The 18,670-nt window shown below is 39.9% G+C and overlaps 1 protein-coding gene across 1 annotated transcript; it reads right to left on the reverse strand.

Annotated features, from left to right (window-relative positions):
• Positions 1-1,318: 1,318 nt before the first annotated feature.
• LOC121867344 lies at positions 1,319-18,402 on the reverse strand. Its single transcript, XM_042367269.1, has 4 exons — positions 18,304-18,402; positions 13,631-13,979; positions 8,482-8,617; positions 1,319-1,534 (listed from the first exon to the last, which is right to left on the reverse strand). Exons 1-4 carry the CDS (start codon positions 18,395-18,397, stop codon positions 1,319-1,321), a joined length of 795 nt encoding a protein of 264 aa, XP_042223203.1. The 5' UTR covers positions 18,398-18,402.
• Between the last annotated feature and the right edge of the window lie 268 nt (positions 18,403-18,670).

Raw genomic sequence — 18,670 nt, forward strand, 5'->3', positions numbered from 1 at the left:
CAGATGATTCACTAACCAACAACCTTTCCCAGTCCCTAAATGCGTCGGTTATCAGGGTACACCTGTACTGTACAGTATCTTGGTGCTAAACAATTTGTAATTGGATTTTTCCCCACCTCGGTTCAAATTTGAACAATAAATCTGATAACTTAAAAATAATTACAACAGTATAAACAAGGATATAGGTAATTTCTTGTCATTTATATTATACGCGAATAAGGAATAAGACAAGAAAATCTCATAAACATATAAAAATATTGTTAACCAGAATAACACGAGACAGGAGTAAGAAGCAAACTCATTTACATTCACATGAAAAATTTATACAACTCCTGATGACTAATTAAGTTGGATAATGTAGGATGGATCTCTTGTATCTAGACATATAGCTATACTTTGCATTACCCTTAGCTGATTCTGAGTCACCCACTTTTTAAGACTTTGTTATTTGGCTCAATTACATACCTGTAGTGTATACAGGGAGGTATTACCGCCTGGGAAGATATTGGAAGCATAATGTGTTGTCTAATGGTAGACCCTGCTGCCATATGGCATCACAAAAATTTTGACCAAGTCCCAGGTTGGTGATCTGACTTTCTGCCTCACTTACACACAATTGCAGGGTCTCAATTGCTTCTCTTACTTTGACAACACACCATACATATATTGTTTCTCACTCTTGATCTCTCTTTTTTTTCATTTTTGTATGTCTTTATTATTTTAATTATTATTAATACTATTATAATTATTATTTCATTATTTAAATTTGTATATATTATTTGTTTTTATTGTGAATTATCATTATTATTATTATTATAATTATTTTATTATTATTATTAAATTTTCGCCCCCCAGGCCCCGATGTGGGTCAGTGACCTGTGCCCGGGTGAGCCAATCCCTGTAAAAAAAAATACTTCTACAATTGACGCATTTGGATGCCACCTTCCAAGCCACCCTCTCCATTGGAAGCTGATGTCCATAGCTTATTTGCATCACTTTAAGTCTTCATTTCAGTGCGTTATGGCCTATCATTTATTGGATTGTCAGCAAATGGCTCTACTCTTAGAAGCTGGGACCTTTAAATGAGGTGTCAGTGTCTAGCATCACTTACCTAGATGATCTTCATTTTTACTAATGGGAGATATCAATGAGATGAGTTGTAGGTACGTACAGTATTTACCAGGTGCCTATCAAGAGAGCTGCAGCACTCATAAGGCTCAGCCACATCTGTATCATTATTGCTGTTCACTCTGTATCTAATATTCTGGCTTGGAGAGCTACCATCAGGTAATAACAGTACTGCTTATACTTACAGGTGTCATCCTTGAGTAACAGACGAGTTGTCAGTGTCCTCTATCATTAATGGGATGATAATAATAGCACGTTCATGTAACTCACTAGTGGTGAAATCGTCAAAGAACATCACTGGAAAGTTATCGGTCCAGCTGGCGAGGTGTAATACGTGACCGTGGAAGCTAGGGAATCTGTCCTGAACCAGATGCTGCCGTGTCATGGCCTCCAAAGGGTTCAACGTCTGTGGGTACACAGGTGTTCAGTTTATGGTAAAGGCACGAGTACACTATACTCCACAGCACATCTGCTTGCACACCAGTGGTCAGCATCATGTACAGCTAGTGGTACATTATTAATTTGCATCCACTCCATAATATAAATCATCATCTATACAACTACTTGTGCATAGCAGCAACACATTAAGTATCGATAAAGTAGCAATAGGAAATTTATGTGGATACCAATGTGTTGCTGGCAAAACATCGCCAAGAAGGATTTAGGATAACATAGAGGCTGTGATAGTGGGTCTCATAGGTATGACTACCCATTGGGGGGAGTGTGGATACAGTACTCTTGCCTCACCCAGCTGAACACGAGAAGAAAGCGTGGCCAGCAAACTCTTGTAATAATGTTGGTTGAATAATTTATCTGAGCATCCTCATCTATGCCTCCTTTGTAATGGTTCCTCTTCTCAATACTACTTTATGGTTTAATTCTGCTTCCATTGTTACATATGCATACACATCTACTTCCAGATTTAGAAAACCCCCCTTCCTTTATAGCACAGAACGACATTCTCTGATGTTAATAAAAGTAAATTCGATATTACGTGGCATCAGCATGGCAACGTCGGAACAGAGGACAAACAGTAGGATTCCGGTGCCAAAAATCTCAATTGAAATATATAGTTGATATGCTGACAGCTGTTACATATGAGTATACTGTTTTTTGTTCTACATCCTTTAATGAATAAAATAATAATTGTAGCAGTGGTTATTTTAATTTATTGTCGCAGGTAACAAGTAAACAGCACTTTGTCCTCCGTGCTGCTAACACGTGGTCGCCCAGAAGCTCCACCCACAACTGTGACGACAATGACGAACTGTTTTATTTGATCTCTAATTAAAGTAACATTTATTTCTCCTTGTCTCCCTGTCTATCTACTTCTGTTATTTCAACTTTCCTCTACAACACATTCATTTAAGCTCATTTACTAATACAGGATAAAGTATTTGTAAAATCATTTCTGAATCATCAGCCAGAGTTGTATTACAGCTAAAGGCGGCGGCACACTGGGCACGTTCCTTCAAACATGTTGCCTGTTTTGCTGGCCGTTGGCCTGCCGGCCCAGCAAGCAGCAGGATTTCGACTGTTGTGAGAAATGGACAATGGTTTGTGGGTTAGTGCTGAAATGAGCTTCGTATTAGGTGTTGCATATTCAAGTAAAATTTAAATGAATCATGAAAAAATAATTCCAAATATAACACATAAAACTGTAGCATGTTTCTATTTATTCGTCGCTTTATAAATTCTTTAGTGCTATTAAATAATTATTCAGGGTCTTCTTTGACCAGCCACCCACCGCCACTTGAAGAACTATAGCACAATCCTAATGGTTGAGATTGACCTGATAACGAGATCTGAGGTTGCCGAGTTCCACGACAATTTAAATAATGAGTTACTTAATGCACAAAGGCAGAACATACCATACAAAAAACTCAGATCAAACAACAATGACCCTAAATGAATAAATAATTATTTAAAGAACATTATTGGACAAAGAAAGGCTATAGGTAGGAGGATAAATCGTGGTGAAGTTTACCTCCGAGATTATTATAAGGAATTGGCCGGTAGGGTTAAGACCGAGATAAGAAAACCAAAGAGGAATAATCAGCTGAAGATAGCAAGGGAGGCGAAGCCAAACCCCAGGGGATTCTATCAAATGTATCAAACTAAAAACCGAGAAAAGATTGGACCAATACAGTCAGATACCGGCGAGCTAACTAATAACGACGGAGAAATGAGCAATAATCTGAATAAATATTTTTCAACAATTTTCACCACCGAAAATTTAAACATGATACCCGAGGCTCCGACTCTATACAGAGGTATAGAAGAAAATAAATTGAGCGAGAGAGTAGTGACTAGTAACGATGTTAGTAAGCAAATAGACAAACTAAAGCCTAATAAGTCACCAGGTCCCGATCAGATATTAGCAAAGCTGTTTAACATGTCCTTAAAAACAGGTGTAGTACCAGAATCCTGGAGGATAGCGAATGTAATACCGATTTTCTAGAAGGGAGATAGATCACTATCCTCTAACTACCGTCCAATCAGTCTAACATCAATTGTAGGAAAATTACAGGAAGCAATCATTTCAAACTCTATTCGAAATCACCTGGAGAAGCACAAGTTGATCAATGATTCCCAACATGGCTTTCGAATCAGTGGACGAGGGGCACAATTATGATGTGGTATATCTCGACTTTAGCAAAGCCTTCGACAGAGTCCCCCACGAAAGACTAATAAGAAAAGTGGAGGCCCATGGCATTAAAGGTGATATTCTAAAATGGATTAGGGGGTGGTTACAGAACAAGAAACAGAGAGTGAGCATTAACGGCACTAAATCCCATTGGAACAGCATCACTAGTGGAGATCCGCAAGGCTCAGTACTTGGACCATTATTATTTATTATATACATAAACGACATAGATATCGGCGTAGACAGCAACATAAGTAAATTTGCTGATGACACTAAAATAGGACGTGTAGTTAAATCTGACGAGGACTCCGCAAAACAACAGGAAGATCTAAAAAAAATTTTCGAATGGTCTGAAAATTGGCAGATGAAATTCAATGTGGACAAATGTAAAGTACTCAGTATAGGAGATGTAAACAGGGAAACCAGATACCAGATGAACAACTATGTTATTGAGAAATCCGACTGCGAGAGAGATTTAGGAGTAATGATAAGTAGGAATCTTAAACCAAGTAAACAATGTGTGTTTGCTCGAATCAAGGCTAATAAAGTACTTGGGTTCATACAAAGGAGTGTTAGTTACAAGAGTAGCAAGGTCATCTTAAAACTATATCTTGCGCTTGTGAGACCTCACTTGGATTACGCAGTTCAATTCTGGTCACTGTATTACAGAATGGATATAGAATCCTTGGAAAGAATTCAGAGGAGAATGACAAGACTGATCCCAGGCATTAGGAACCTTGAGTACAGAGACAGATTAAAGCATCTTAATTTGCACTCCCTCGAGAGACTTAGAGTGAGGGGCGACATGATAGAGGTGTATAAATGGAAGTTAGGGCTAAGCAAAGGGGACATTACAACTATCCAACCAGGAGCGAACTCGTAACAATGGTTTTAAATTAGACAAATTTAGACTTAGGCGCAAAATATGTAAAAATTGGTCTGGAAATAGAGTAGTGGGCGAGTGGAACAAGTTACCAAATATCATCATTAACTCGAATACGCTGGATAGTTTCAAATATAGGTTGGGTGGATATATGATCAATAGGGGTTGGATGTAAATGGGACTGCCCAGTATGGGCCAATAGGCCCACTGCAGTTTCCTCCATTCTTATGTGCTTATATTCTTACGTTGTAACGGGATCCATGGCAAGCCTCATCTAGATGCTTTGTTGTTGTTTTTGTTGCGTTGGGCAGACGCGCCAACAAAACATCCCAGATCCCAGTGTGACACAAACGTCTCTTCGTTTTTGCTGGCCAGACAGTGTTTGCCCAACATGTTGGATGGAAAAGTGCCCATTCTGCCACCGCCTTAAGCGAAACATGTTTTTGGTCATATCAGTTTCAATTAAGTTTTATTTGTAAAACATACAACCCCCAATGGTTACAAATGTCAAAATCCAAAATCTGTGACCCTTAGAAATGTACAAATCAATCCAGCAACTTGAAAATCTTGAACCCTTGGGCCCGAATTCAGAACAGTGATTTGAAACCGTATGAAGGTTTAAACCATGGATCGAGCAAAGATTGAAGATTGTTGGTATTCAGAATGCTGGCTTGAACCAACACAAAGATTCAAATCGGGTTTGAGATCGGAATTGTCAATCCTCGCGTTAATCGAGCCTGGAGGCAAGTTTGGCGGTTGATCCTTCAAGCAAGTCAGCATGAATTTTGACAAGGAATGCTGATTTTGGCGAGATCATCAAATTGGAAATTCTGTAGAGAAGACTGGTGGTAGATAGGCAGAAACCTAAAAAAATATATGGTGACGCTCAATTTAAACAAAGATATAGGTTCAGCAAGGGAGATTTCCTTTATATTTTCCATGATATGGAGCATCTACTTGACAGACCAGTTGGCTGTGGTTCACCTCTACCTCCCATTCATCACCTGATGATTGCTTTAAGATTCTTCGCAGCGAATAGTTTCCAGGTAAGAAATATTCAGGTTACTGAATGAGTTATGGTAATGTATTACAACACTTTCGTGTTTCAGGTCCATGAAGATCAAGCGGGTAAATGTAAAGAACGCTGACGCTTCTATAATTTGAGGGTTTTTCTTTAGGAAATTTATTTAGATGTATTTTTAATATGATTGAATCAATGCTCAGTCCATTTTGATTTTAATGTATTAATAAAGGAAAGTCTTTTCTTAACATTACTAATCAGGGTAAATGTGGGGTTAAAAGAACAGAAAGAAACCTAACCTAACTGAACCTGGCCAGGTAACTACATACTGCATTGATTCATCTTGCTTTGGTTATGCATATTGACACCTGTCCCGGATTATATTTATAATCGCATGTAATTGTTCTTCCCCTATGAAATTTTTAGTTATCATATAACAACACAGACACGTTGTAACAGTACCATAAGTAATTATAATTTGATCATAATTTGATTGTAATTATCATAATAAAAGTAACTTTTGATTATGCGATCCGGGGATCAAGCTGATGTTTTGAATACTATAAGTAATCCACTGCAGGAAATCTCGTGTCAAGGAATCCTGATTCGCACGCCTGAGCTGAACTCAAATCCCAGGTGCAAACTACCGTTTTGAATTCGGGCCCTAGTCTTCAGGTCACGTCCTATGACGTGTGTCTGTAGAGCTTTGGGTTGCATCACATGACGTTTTGAAATGAACTTATGGGATAGCAATTCAAAACTGAAGTCATATCTTTTTGATCTATGAACATCAGATAATCCGATGAGAGTATTGAAATTGTGGTCAGTCTTGTATTATAGAAAGTAATTAGTTTTCTGAAATGTAAACAGACTCTTGATAATCGCTGGAAACTTATCGGAAAAATCTCAGTATTTGCTCGCAAAGCTCCGCCCACAATATACTGCCATGCTTAGAACTTGACGTCAGCTTAATTCTTGCCTTTGAAAGCTCATTCACTGCTTAGTTCAAAAAGTTAATCTTAGAAAATTAATATAAGCTCGTAGCATGATATTCACACGCCAATGTGTACAGTAAAGGAGTCTGATGATGATACAGAATCTGAGAAAGTTTCGACTTGGTAACTCGGGGATGGTGAGCGCTGGGAGAGTCTGACTCCCAAGTTCCCAATCTCACTCAAGCCCTCGACTTCTCTGTGAACAGGTATGTCCAGTACTTCGTGTCCCACTCCGTCATATTAAGTGATTTGACGTAGTTTTGTGTTATTTGAACATGCAAGTGATCCATTAACATAACTTTGATGTTTTTAGTAATGTGTTCATGCGCCCTCAGCTTAAAAAACATATTTTATGACATTCGTGTCAACACTATGTCCTCACTCAAGCCCTCGACTTCTCTGTGAACAGGTGCCTAATAGACCAAGGGTGGTCGTTGTATGCCAGGAAACAGCCAACACGAGTTTGGAGGTGGATGAAAGCCATTGAGATCGGATAGCTTCGTGTAACACGGTGGTGTGGTGGGCTGAGAATGTGTCCGCTGTCCACCTGTTTTTCTCACGTGAGGAGTAAACACGACCAGCTCATAGCATTGTTATGAATGAGTCCACCACTGAGTAGAGTTACTTATTGGGTGAGTTATGCACCCGAGTATCCATGTAAGTAGTCTCCTCAGTTGTATGGGTGTCTGGAGTGAGCAAGTGTATGAGGGTCGCCACTTCTTGGCGAATACAATAAAGTAGCTCAAGGAGGTTATTAGTTGTGGTGCTACTGCTAGAGTCCTGTTCATAATTAAGAGCTACAATTCTCAGGTAATCTGTATTGATGGTGCTCAAGTGAGCTATATGTAAGATTATAGTGCTGTGTTTGTTTAAAGGTACACCAAGGAATGGTGTATGTTGGAAGGTGTACCTTATGGAAAAGTACAAAATGAGTGGTGCCATGGAGTTGATCCTTGCAGTTGTGTGTTACTGAAAGCAGTCACGAGTCTAACCTCATTTTAATAAACCATTTTTATGGTATGTTAAGGGTATCATTCTCCTGCAGTATTCACCTTTGTTCCTTCCCATATCTTGGTACCAGTATTACAGTACCCTGTGTCTTAACCCTCGAGCCATGCTACCACAGGTAAGACTCAGAGGTTAGGGAGTATCTCTGAGAAGTAAAGTGATTAAGAACTAGCTCACATATGGAATTAATAAAGTAAAAAATAGAAAGAACAGTCGTTGTTTAAAGGTAGTGGGAAAGAGCTTAAAGAACTTAAAGTAAAATAAAAAGAAGAGAACCCCCTATAACTGGAGCATTAATTTTAATTATTAAGTGTAAATAGTAATAACATAGTAAAAAAAAGTGTCCTGTAGCTCATAATGCCTACAAATTAGTGTTGTTTACCTTGTTACTGCTACGTCATACACACACACACACACGGCCACTTCACTAACATTCTCCACCCTTCCTAGCCCCTGTGCTACCAACCTGTGGTAAGAACATTTATTGATTTCCAGATTATATTATGCATGGCCAGTTTGTAAGACTAGACTTGCTTTTTATTTGTTTCTGAATAAACCCGCGTGGGTCTCCTGCCCACGCCGTGGAGGAGTGGGGGGGGGGAGGTGTTGCCAACCACAGCCCGAAGCCCAGGGGTTAATGAGAATACAGTATAACAAGTATGGGCCAATAGGCCCGCTGCAGTTTCGTCCATTCTTATGTATGGATACTTTCTGAAGACAGTACTCCAGCTAATAAACATAGAGGGTATGACAATTAACATGTGTTAAAGCAAAAATAATTTATTGACGAAAATCTCACCTGTACACAGAATCTGTCTGTTCCAGGCTTGAATGGCAGGTAGGTCGTGAGGGTGTACCTAAGCCTTGCATCTTTCAGGACCTGCGTCTGCACTAAGGACAAATGACGTCCTGTGTTCGCCTCCACCAGTAAGTGTCTGTAATATACAGTAAAAGTGCTTTGTAGTTTAAATTAAGAGAACCTGTAATCTACTGTATAACAGGTAGTAATGAGTCATCTTTGGAGTCAACTGTCTACACACTGATTTGCTAGTTAGTAACTGGCCCTACAGCTGCTATGTAATAGGTGTAGTGGTTAATTTAGTGCTGTGCCAAGTGCCCTGCTGGATGTCAAGCGTCGAATATCAAGTGATTATAACAGTCTGCTTACAAACTACTTTTATTGTTTTGTTAGGGACTGTGCTAAATAAGCATACTATTTTGGTGCCCAACAGGGTAGAAGGCTTCTAACCTAATGGGTACAGTACTCAAAATTAGGGAAAATGTGGAGCAGACAGCTAACACCAGGAGGAGTTGTTCGATTTCGTTCATTGTACCCACAGATGTTCTTTGGATGATAGTAAGTGATATAAGCAACACGAAAATGCACAGAACCCAATAGAACCTGACCTAACCAATCAAGGAAACCTACCTCACCTTACCTAATTTCCTAGCAGGGGGGCTCTGCTCCCAGACCCCGGCATATTAAACAGAAATGACTTTCTTTGATATTTGGTACAATGGCATATCTAGGGGGGAATCCCGGGAGTCAGGACCCCCCTTTTCAACAGAAAATTCCAATAATTTTTCTTTAATGTAGTACAGTATTGTACTAGGTTATTTTTGTATAGTAAAATATAATAACTATTGTCCTCAGAAAATATCCTAATATCAAGTGTACATGGCTTCAAAATGGCCCCAAAATGCCCATGATTTTGGTCAGATTTAAAAAAAAAATTCTGAGGGGGGGGGGTGGGGGGGGTTACATGTCGTATCGTTTTTATTACTTACTATCATCCAAAGAAAATATGTGGAAAAAATGAACGAAATCGAACAACTCCTTCTGGTGTTAGCCGTCTGTTCCACTATTATCCAAATTTGGAATATTCCATACTGCATTCTTTTCATAATTTCTACCATCAACAAAGTACTGCATAGTACTAGTAGCAATATCACATACCAATGTAACAGATAACTTTTATTTCATGATATCAAAACACTGCAAGTATTGTATACATATACTGCACTTACTGAAATGATAATTATATTGTTATGCCGCGGCATAATTTGGTATTATATTGTTTGAAAACTAAAGGCGTTTTAGATGCACGGAATAGCTAACGCTTTAGTTATTTCCAGAGTCATTAAAAAATACGACATTGAACCGCATCTTGGGAATAACTGTTGTACAACACAGTCTTCAGAAAACAATCAAATAATGAGAACTGTTATTTGGACACAATACAGAAAAAAATAGTGAAGAAAATATATAGAAAATTATGGAAAGACAAAAAAAAAAGGTAAATCAGTCAACGATAAATAAAAATAACACAAAAAATCAGGCCCGTTGTAAAGTTAATTTCTCCCGGACTCTGTAACCACACCTAACAACCAGAGCAGCTGTACGCTTCTCTCGCTGTTAGGTATTCGCATATTTGTACACGAAATACGACGAATTTCAGGTTCGTTTAAGTCTTAATTTTTGCACTTACAGAACTGTAATGAACTTGTTCACCCTTATTTAAAGCATCTTATGAGTGATGATATTAAGGTTTCGATCATATTTGAGTAATTATCAATATTGTTACACCAAAGTCACCAACGGCTATAAAATCGGACAGCTCCCACTTAAAAACGGAGGAGCCAAAACTGGTTTCAACTAGGCGCAATCCTTTTCAATTTTTTCACTCCATAAGCATTGTTTTAGGTCCTAACCAATATACTACCGTATATAGAATTATTTTTATTATTATAACACAGTTTTTTATTGCCTTACATGCCTCCAACTCTTCAATATTAATAAAAATATTCTCCATAAGCGGCCAGGATCCCCGCGTATTTTCAGTGGGAGAAATCGCTGATTGGTTGTTAGCTATATTCAGGCCCTTCGGGCGCTGCACAAGGCTAACGCCTGATTAAAGCCCTCAGAATTATCCTAGGATGTCCCATGAGCACTAAAGTACTTAATATGAGAAAAGAACTAGGTATACCCAGTGTTAAAGACAGAATAATTGAAGTCAACCTCATGATAGCCCTGAGGCTTCTGCGTGGTGATCCTGATAACATTGTTTCCTTAAAATTGCTAGAATGTATGAACCATGAGACTACTGAGTCTAAATGGATCCAAACTACAGCTACACATATGAAGATGTTTGGACTAGACCACCTGTACAAAGTTGAGACACAACAGCGCTTCCTGCCACCCTGGCGGACAGTTCCCTTCGATATCACAATACCGACGTATCCGCCTAAAAAATTAATTATACAAAGCATTTATCTCCAACACTGCCAAATTGAGAGCTCTTGAACACATACACACTCTGCAGACTGATGATAATATCACACAGACCATCTACACTGATGGATCTCTTAACACCGCCTGTGGGAGGGCTGGAAGTGCTATTGTTGTGACTCAACCTGACGGTAATATAATTGAGAAAGGAGTTAGAATTAATAAATGGGCATCCACTCTACAAACTGAATTAGTTGCCATACGCACAGCTATTAAATTCATTGAAACCACTGTTACTGACAGTCTCATCATCACTCACTCTCTATCCTCACTACTTGCCTTTGGCACCCTCGACTCAGGTTGTCACGCTCTTGTCTCTGAAGCCAGACACAAATATGTGTGCCTTGTTGACCGGGGTGTCAGGGTCAAACTGTTGTGGATCCCCTCTCACATAGGCCTCATAAAACATGACAGAGTTGATGCCCTCGCCAAACTCGCGTCTAACAAAGACACCGTTGAATACAATTTGGGTCTGTCAAAAAGAACCCTTAAAACTGTAATTAGGAAAGAACTTATTGATGAGTTTGACGCAAGCAGACTAGTGCAAACAGGCACTAGTCGATCCATAGGTTACCATGATGAGATGTATCAAGTGAAACATGTATATGGAGCAAGTAACAAGATCACTAGATTACAAGATGTTGTAACCGCTAGATTAAGGTTAGGATATAAGTACCTTTGGCAGTATGTTCCTCGAGCAGATGCAAACAAAACTAAATGTAAAGTGTGTGGCCATACGTATGGCCACACACTTGAACACTACGTCCTCGACTGTGTGAAGATAGAACCTTTTAGGGACAGGTCCAAGCACACTGTGTGTGAAATGGCACAACACTTTATCTCTAATGGCAAGATAGCCGACATATTAAGATTGTATCCACTTTTTTGCATTTAGTAACTATATCAATTCTCATGTACAGAACCAAATACACAATGTGCTTGAATACTTCTCACGTAAATGTGAATAACAAAGTGTGAGGCCAGACATACTGCCTCACACGCCTGTACTCACGCAGTTGTGAATAAGTTACCCTTTATGTATAGAACTAAACAAATAATGTAATTGAAATACTGTGTAACATTCAGTGCCATAATATCCTGACAACGGGGGTTAATTATTATGACCCTTTGTAAACTCTACTCTGTAATCCTTTTGCGCTACCGCTCACAGGATGAGTGTGGGGTGCACAATAAAGTAGCCGCTGTAAGCGGCAAAATAAAAAATCATGATTAAAGCATTTGCTTTTCCCTCTCAAGGCGTCATGCACACAACTCAGCAGAAGCATCTGCACAGACAGAATAGCTAACGAGTTAGCTACTCCGTGTATCTAAAACGCCTCGAGTGTTTTGCTTATTTTCTGTCCCAAGCAGCAGCTATTTTGGCAAGTTTGGGAGATTTATTTTTGTATATATTGATGTATTACTTATTTCAGAATTTTCTATAATGATTGCATTATTTTTTTTATTATTTACTTTTTTATTGTACGCTTCGATCAGAGTAGAATGTACTAGAACTTCACAGACCTGTCTGGGTTGTTCTAGAATCGTATATAAACACCTGTAAGCTGACCATTTTTACTAGAGTGTCAAGTACAAGCCCAGTAAGACAACTGAAGATAATAATTGTCATGCAAGTATTGTGGAATTGTTGTGGGCAATATAAAAGTGAAAAGACTAAGGAATTGTACACTGGTAGTGTGCTGACTATATATTCGAAGTGAGAAGTCCAACTGTGAAGACATTATCCTGTGAACAGTGTTGTGTTTCTGTGACCTGGTAGAAATCAACCTGCATGTTATTTGTCTGTACACTGATACCAATCGTCGGGAAATTACCAAAGACTGGCGGGACAGTCATTGTGGTAATTCAACGACACTTGTGTTATCTACTGCTTATGTACATAGAACCCTGGCTGCTGGTAACCAGCGGTGGAAACTGGGTAAGCGGTGAAAGGAGGGTCGTAACAATATATTCTCCTAATTAAGCTAACGACATTTAAGAGGGCAAGTTTTCTGACTTTTGTTCTAGGATTGTATAAGGATTTAAAAAGGTATTATTTCACTTGTTGCCACTAAACGAATCTTCAATGGTATTTCTGGCGCAAATTACGTTTAAGCGAGATATTTAACATTTTATTATGCATGTTCATACGTGGCGGTACACACTCAAAACATTGAACAACTAGGGAGCTCCCCAATTCGATATGTTTTGAAAAATTTTTACGTTGATTTTTTATAGCAAATCTCGAGATTCTGAGATGGGAGGGGAGGGACATCTCAGAAACCATTGATTTGAACTAGAAATTAAGGTAAAATTCCTCCATAACACATAAATAACCACCAGAAAAACATAGTTTTAACTTTGATTTCGTGTAGTGGCAACAAGAGAAATTTTACCTAAATTTTTTACAAAGGTGTGTCATTTTCACAAGCACAGTAACTGTAATATAGTACAGTCACCCAAAAAAGTCCTGTAGCGAACCATGAACCCCGAGATTCAGACTCTTGAATCCGAAGCATTTATGGACAGAATAATTTATCAGTGTCTACTGCTTCGGGTTCACGAGTCTGAATCTCGGGGTTTGTGGTTCGCGACAGGACTTTTTTGGGTGACTGTACATTAAATGCATTAGTGAACATCTTGATGCTATGCACAGTACCTGGGGTTTTCTTGAATGTTGAGAGACAGTAGCTGCAGAGGGCCGTGGATCCACCCATATGGAAGGCTCGCTAACAGCATACCAACCAGACTTGCATTGTAGAATACGATCATAGTAAGACTAAACTCAGTGTTGTGATTGTTTTGGTAGTAGTCGGATGGAGTTTGTTCATCGCTCAACCATGTAGTCATGTCTGCTAGCTGGACGGGCGCAGTGGTGTGAGTTAACAGGAAGTCATGTAGGAACTGTTTGGCAGGGAAGGACCCGTCGTTCAGGAACAACAGGGAAGAGGCCTCATCACATAACGGCTTCACCATACTCCTCAGAGTCGCCACATAGTTCTTTCGTGCTAGAGTTGATATTTTTTAGGAAGTGAGCTTTGAAGGACTCTCTTAATGGTTGTGCTCTGCTTTAGAACACATTAATGGTTACCCTCATAATGATATTGTTATGCCGAGGCATAATTTGGTATTAAAAGTTTTCTAAAATAGGTTTTTTGATTATTTTCTATTTCAAGCAGCAGTTATTTTGGCAAGTTTAGGGTGATCTTTTATATATTGATGTATTATCTATGTAAGAATTTTCTAGAATGTATTGCATCATTTTTGTTATGATTTACTTACGAATTGTAAGAATAGATCATTTTAGAATTCTCCAGGCGTGTCTCATTCTGACTTGCAGCGTCTCGACATCGCTAAAATGCTCTAGGAGTCTAGGCGACTGACAAAACATATATGCCGCAGAAAGCGGCCTATAAGTAAGTCGACTTTCTGCTCAGTGTGTGAAGTACAAGCCGAGTAGGACACCTGAAGAAAATTGTTGTGCAAGTATTGTGGAATTGTTGTGAGCGATATAAAAGTTAAAAGACTAAGTAATTGTACACTGGTAGTGTGAAGACTATATACAATAAGTCAAGTGAGAAGTCCAGCTGTGAAGACATTAGCCTGTGAACAGTGTTGTGAAGAACTGGTGAATATTAAAAGACTACAGATCATTTGGTGAAGAGGATAAAAGAAAAAAGAAAAGTAACAGAGACGTGACCGATCGCCCAAGCGGCTAACCAGCCGATCAGTGGTGAAGAGGATAAAAGTAAAAGTGTGTTTCTGTGACCTGGTGGAATTCTACCTGCCTGTTGTCTGCCTGTACACTGATACCGATCGTCGGGAAATTACCGAAGACTGGCGGGACAGCCAGTGGTAATTCGACGACACTTATAATATATCTACTGCTTCTGTGTTACGACCTGGCCGATGGAAACCAGCGGTGGAAGCTGGGTAAGTGGTGAATGGAGGGTCGTAATATAATACACCTTTTGGACATATCACAAGAAATACTAAACTCGTTAGTCGATCCTGTTTGCCATCTATATATCTACCTAAACTTATATTTTTTTTCTAATTGTATTAATCAATTCTAAGAACATCTTTTCTGAAGGACTGACCCAAAAAATGCTCATGTTCCATTAACGTCCCACCTGGCCTTAGTCTACTCCTTCACAGCTTTTAATCCCCTCCCCTCCTCTTCCACACCTGGTCTGATTACATCACAGGCTTCTCACTGCACATCCAACTCGTGCGTTCCAGTCAGTCACTTAACGTTAATCATTAACGTAACTGCTGCTTTAGTCTTCATCACCCTCTGCATTAGTCAGCCCACTTCCCGCCATTTCTGATTTTCTTTTTACTAAACTTTTATTTTGTTTGCAAATTTGGGCAAGAAATTTTTTTCTCCACATTACACCTATCCCTCCCCTCAATCTCATTACAGGCTCCCTCCCTCCATTGCCATCGCCGACCTCGCTTACGTCCCGGCCCAATGCTGATTTTTTCCAACACATAAGAAAACACAGTTTTCTATGATTGTGATGGGAGACTTAGTTAACTGTAGCAGTTTTAACCCTTTGTAGGGCACTTAGGTATTTTATTCGGTTGAGAGCAACACTTGCCTCACAAAGAGTTAATAAACGCCTTGAATTTTGTCTCCCATGACTAAGCTTTTTTTTTTTCAAATTTCTTACTCTAGATTCAGGCACTAAACACAAAGCTGGATGGGGCCAAGGTCATAGAAGTTAGAGTTATACCTATTCAATACAGTACGAACTTCTTTCTTGGAAGTATCGCGGCCCATTCGAGATGGCGGGAGGGGGTGAGGAAGGTCCTCCACAGTGGAGCCTCCTCCACAATGTAGACTCCTCCACGGTGTAGACTCCTGCACGGTGTAACCTCCTCCACGGTGTAGTCTTCTCCACGGTGTAGTCTCCTCCACGGTGTAGACTCCTGCACGGTGTAACCTCCTCCACGGTGTAGTCTCCTCCACGGTGTAGTCTCCTCCACGGTGTAGACTCCTGCACGGTGTAACCTCCTCCATGGTGTAGTCTCCTCCACGGTGTAGTCTCCTCCACGGTGTAGCCTCCTCCACGGTGTAGTCTCCTCCACGGTGTAATCTCCTCCCACGGTCTAGTCTCCTCCACGGTGAACTCCACGGTGTAGTCCTCCACGGTAGTCTCTCCTCCACGGTGTAACCTCCTCCACCTCCACGGTGTAGTCTCCTCCACGGTGTAGTCTCGTCCACGGTGTAGTCTCCTCCACGGTGTAATCTCCTCCACGGTGTAATCTCCTCCACGGTGTAGACTCCTCCACGGTGTAGACTCCTCCACGGTGTAGTCTCCTCCACGGTGTAGTCTCCTCCACGGTGTAATCTCCTCCACCGTGTAGTCTCCTCCACTGTGTAGACTCCTACATGGTGTAACCTCCTCCACGGTGTAATCTCCTCCACGGTGTAGTCTCCTCCACGGTGTAGTCTCCTCCACGGTGTAATCTCCTCCACGGTGTAGTCTCCTCCACGGTGTAGACTCCTGCATGGTGTAGCCTCCTGCACGGTGTAATATCCTCCATGACGTAGTCTTCTCTATGGTGTACCCTCATCCACAATGTAGTCTCTTCCACAGTGTAGCCTCCTCCACAATGTAGACTCCTCCATGGTGTATTAGCTGCTATGTGGCAGTGGGTTACTTTGAAATTAACTAAGGTTGGATAAGTCCATGTGGGGTCACAGGCAGTGGTCACACGGGTCAAAGGTAAAGGTCTCTTCCTTGTTGACAGACTGTCACTCTCCATAGTAACTTATCCTTCATGCCTGCCTGTCTGTTCTATCTATATTATATATTTATATTTTGTAAATTAAAAAGATGTGCCTATCGGTTGTTCCTTTGTAGTTCCTCGTGCACTGAGATTATCATTAACATTATTCTGGTGGGTGTGTCTCATAAGTAAGAAAAATGTTGTAGCTGTAGGAAAATCAACGAATTCACAGACTGCTTTACTCGTCTTGTTAATGCTAGGAGACATTAACATATTCCTTAAAACTTCATTATGACGGATTTGTTTCATAAATGGGAAAAAGACTAAATGTAAACTGAAAATATCTTAAGGTGGCCGTGTCGACAAACTGTCTGTCCGTCTTAATACAATATTAACATTACTTTTGGGTTAGGTAGGATATAAATTCTGGTGAGTTGACCCGCAGAAAATACCTAAATCGTAATGTGGTCCACGACTAAGGAATGGTTGTCCATGCCTGATGTAAAGGATGTAACATTTCAATATTTCGTGAAGCTTGGACAGCTCAGTAGTGAAGGCTGGTGAGTCAGTACCAGAGAATTATGGGTTTACCTCCTCCTATGAACACATTATTGCTGTGTACAGCTCAGAGGCAGCCTCTGTCTTAGTAACTCGACTTCAGTTAAGATATACTGTACTACATATTCTTGAACACATTAGATACAACATTATGCCATTAAAAATATGCATGCCAAACTCTGGACCTCAAGTGTACAGATTTTCAAAGATTCACACGTTGAAATTTGTAAGTAACCAAATATGTGAGAATGATCATTACTGGTTGATTTAAGATAAAGCAGAAAAATAAAATCCAAAAACAGGATCAAAATCAACACTGAAATTAATTGAACCTAACTAAAAGCTTTTATTTAGTACTAGTTACCAGACAAATTTATCGCTAAAAATCTTTCAAAATATTTTCTACTGAGGACGGTTAATGCCTTTTAAATTAGGGTAATCAATAGAGTGCTTTTTATATTTATAACTTAGCTACGGGGAATATTCTTCTTGCGAACTTTTTGAGAATCTGCAGCTAGTGTCATAAGATGGTCACCAGCTTGGAATATTCCCTAACCCACATCTGCTTACACAAAGTCTCAATTTAATTAGTACTCAAATAAAGCTAAGTTTAATTAACACTGCATTCCTATGGCAAGACAAGGTATAGGGGAAGCTTTTTCGCCAAGTAAATGGAGGACATTTTTTGTGCCCCTCAAATGTTCTGGATGCCTCCCGAAAGGTATAAGCCTGGCTATGGGCCCGATACGATACTTGGCTTTATTTTTTGCTTCTGGTGGGTAAATAAACTGCTTTCTCTGCATTGCACTTCGTGAATTCTAGCACCAAACAGCAGTGCGTGAGGTGGTCACCTATCTTGCAATCGGAACTTAATCAGTGATGGTCATGGGTCGCACAGTACTCACTAAAGCTCAACGCGAATACAGGGCTCACCGACGGCATCGGCTGATCAGTTATCTAAGTAGCAACGAGAACCAGTTTATATCACGGGATGTGCCCTCTCAGAGCCGGTAATAAATGATAAAATAAACTAACCTTGAATGGTAAGTGTTGGTGTTGGGCGAGAAAGCGCGGGCACCACACTCAACACACCACACACTAATACCAGTCCTGATTTCCTGTCAATCATTTTGATTCAACCATCGACGGAGGAATGACTTGACTCAGCGGCTGACGTGTACTCTAATAGTCTTTGAGTTTCGGCTCTCGCGTCCTGTATGTTTGGAGAGACCTTCAAGATTTTTCATTATTAATAAATGATGAGGAAGGTAGCTAATCGTTACCTTGTTAGGCTACCCACGTTCCAGCATGAAGTAATAATAGAATCTGCCAGGAAGCAAAGTTATCGTGGAGCTGGAGATACAGGGCGCTAAGTGCAGTAATCTATGATGTACTGCTTCAA

The sequence above is a fragment of the Homarus americanus genome, unplaced genomic scaffold, assembly GCF_018991925.1.
Source record: "Homarus americanus isolate GMGI-L3 unplaced genomic scaffold, GMGI_Hamer_2.0 scaffold6317, whole genome shotgun sequence".
NCBI lineage: Eukaryota > Metazoa > Arthropoda > Malacostraca > Decapoda > Nephropidae > Homarus > Homarus americanus.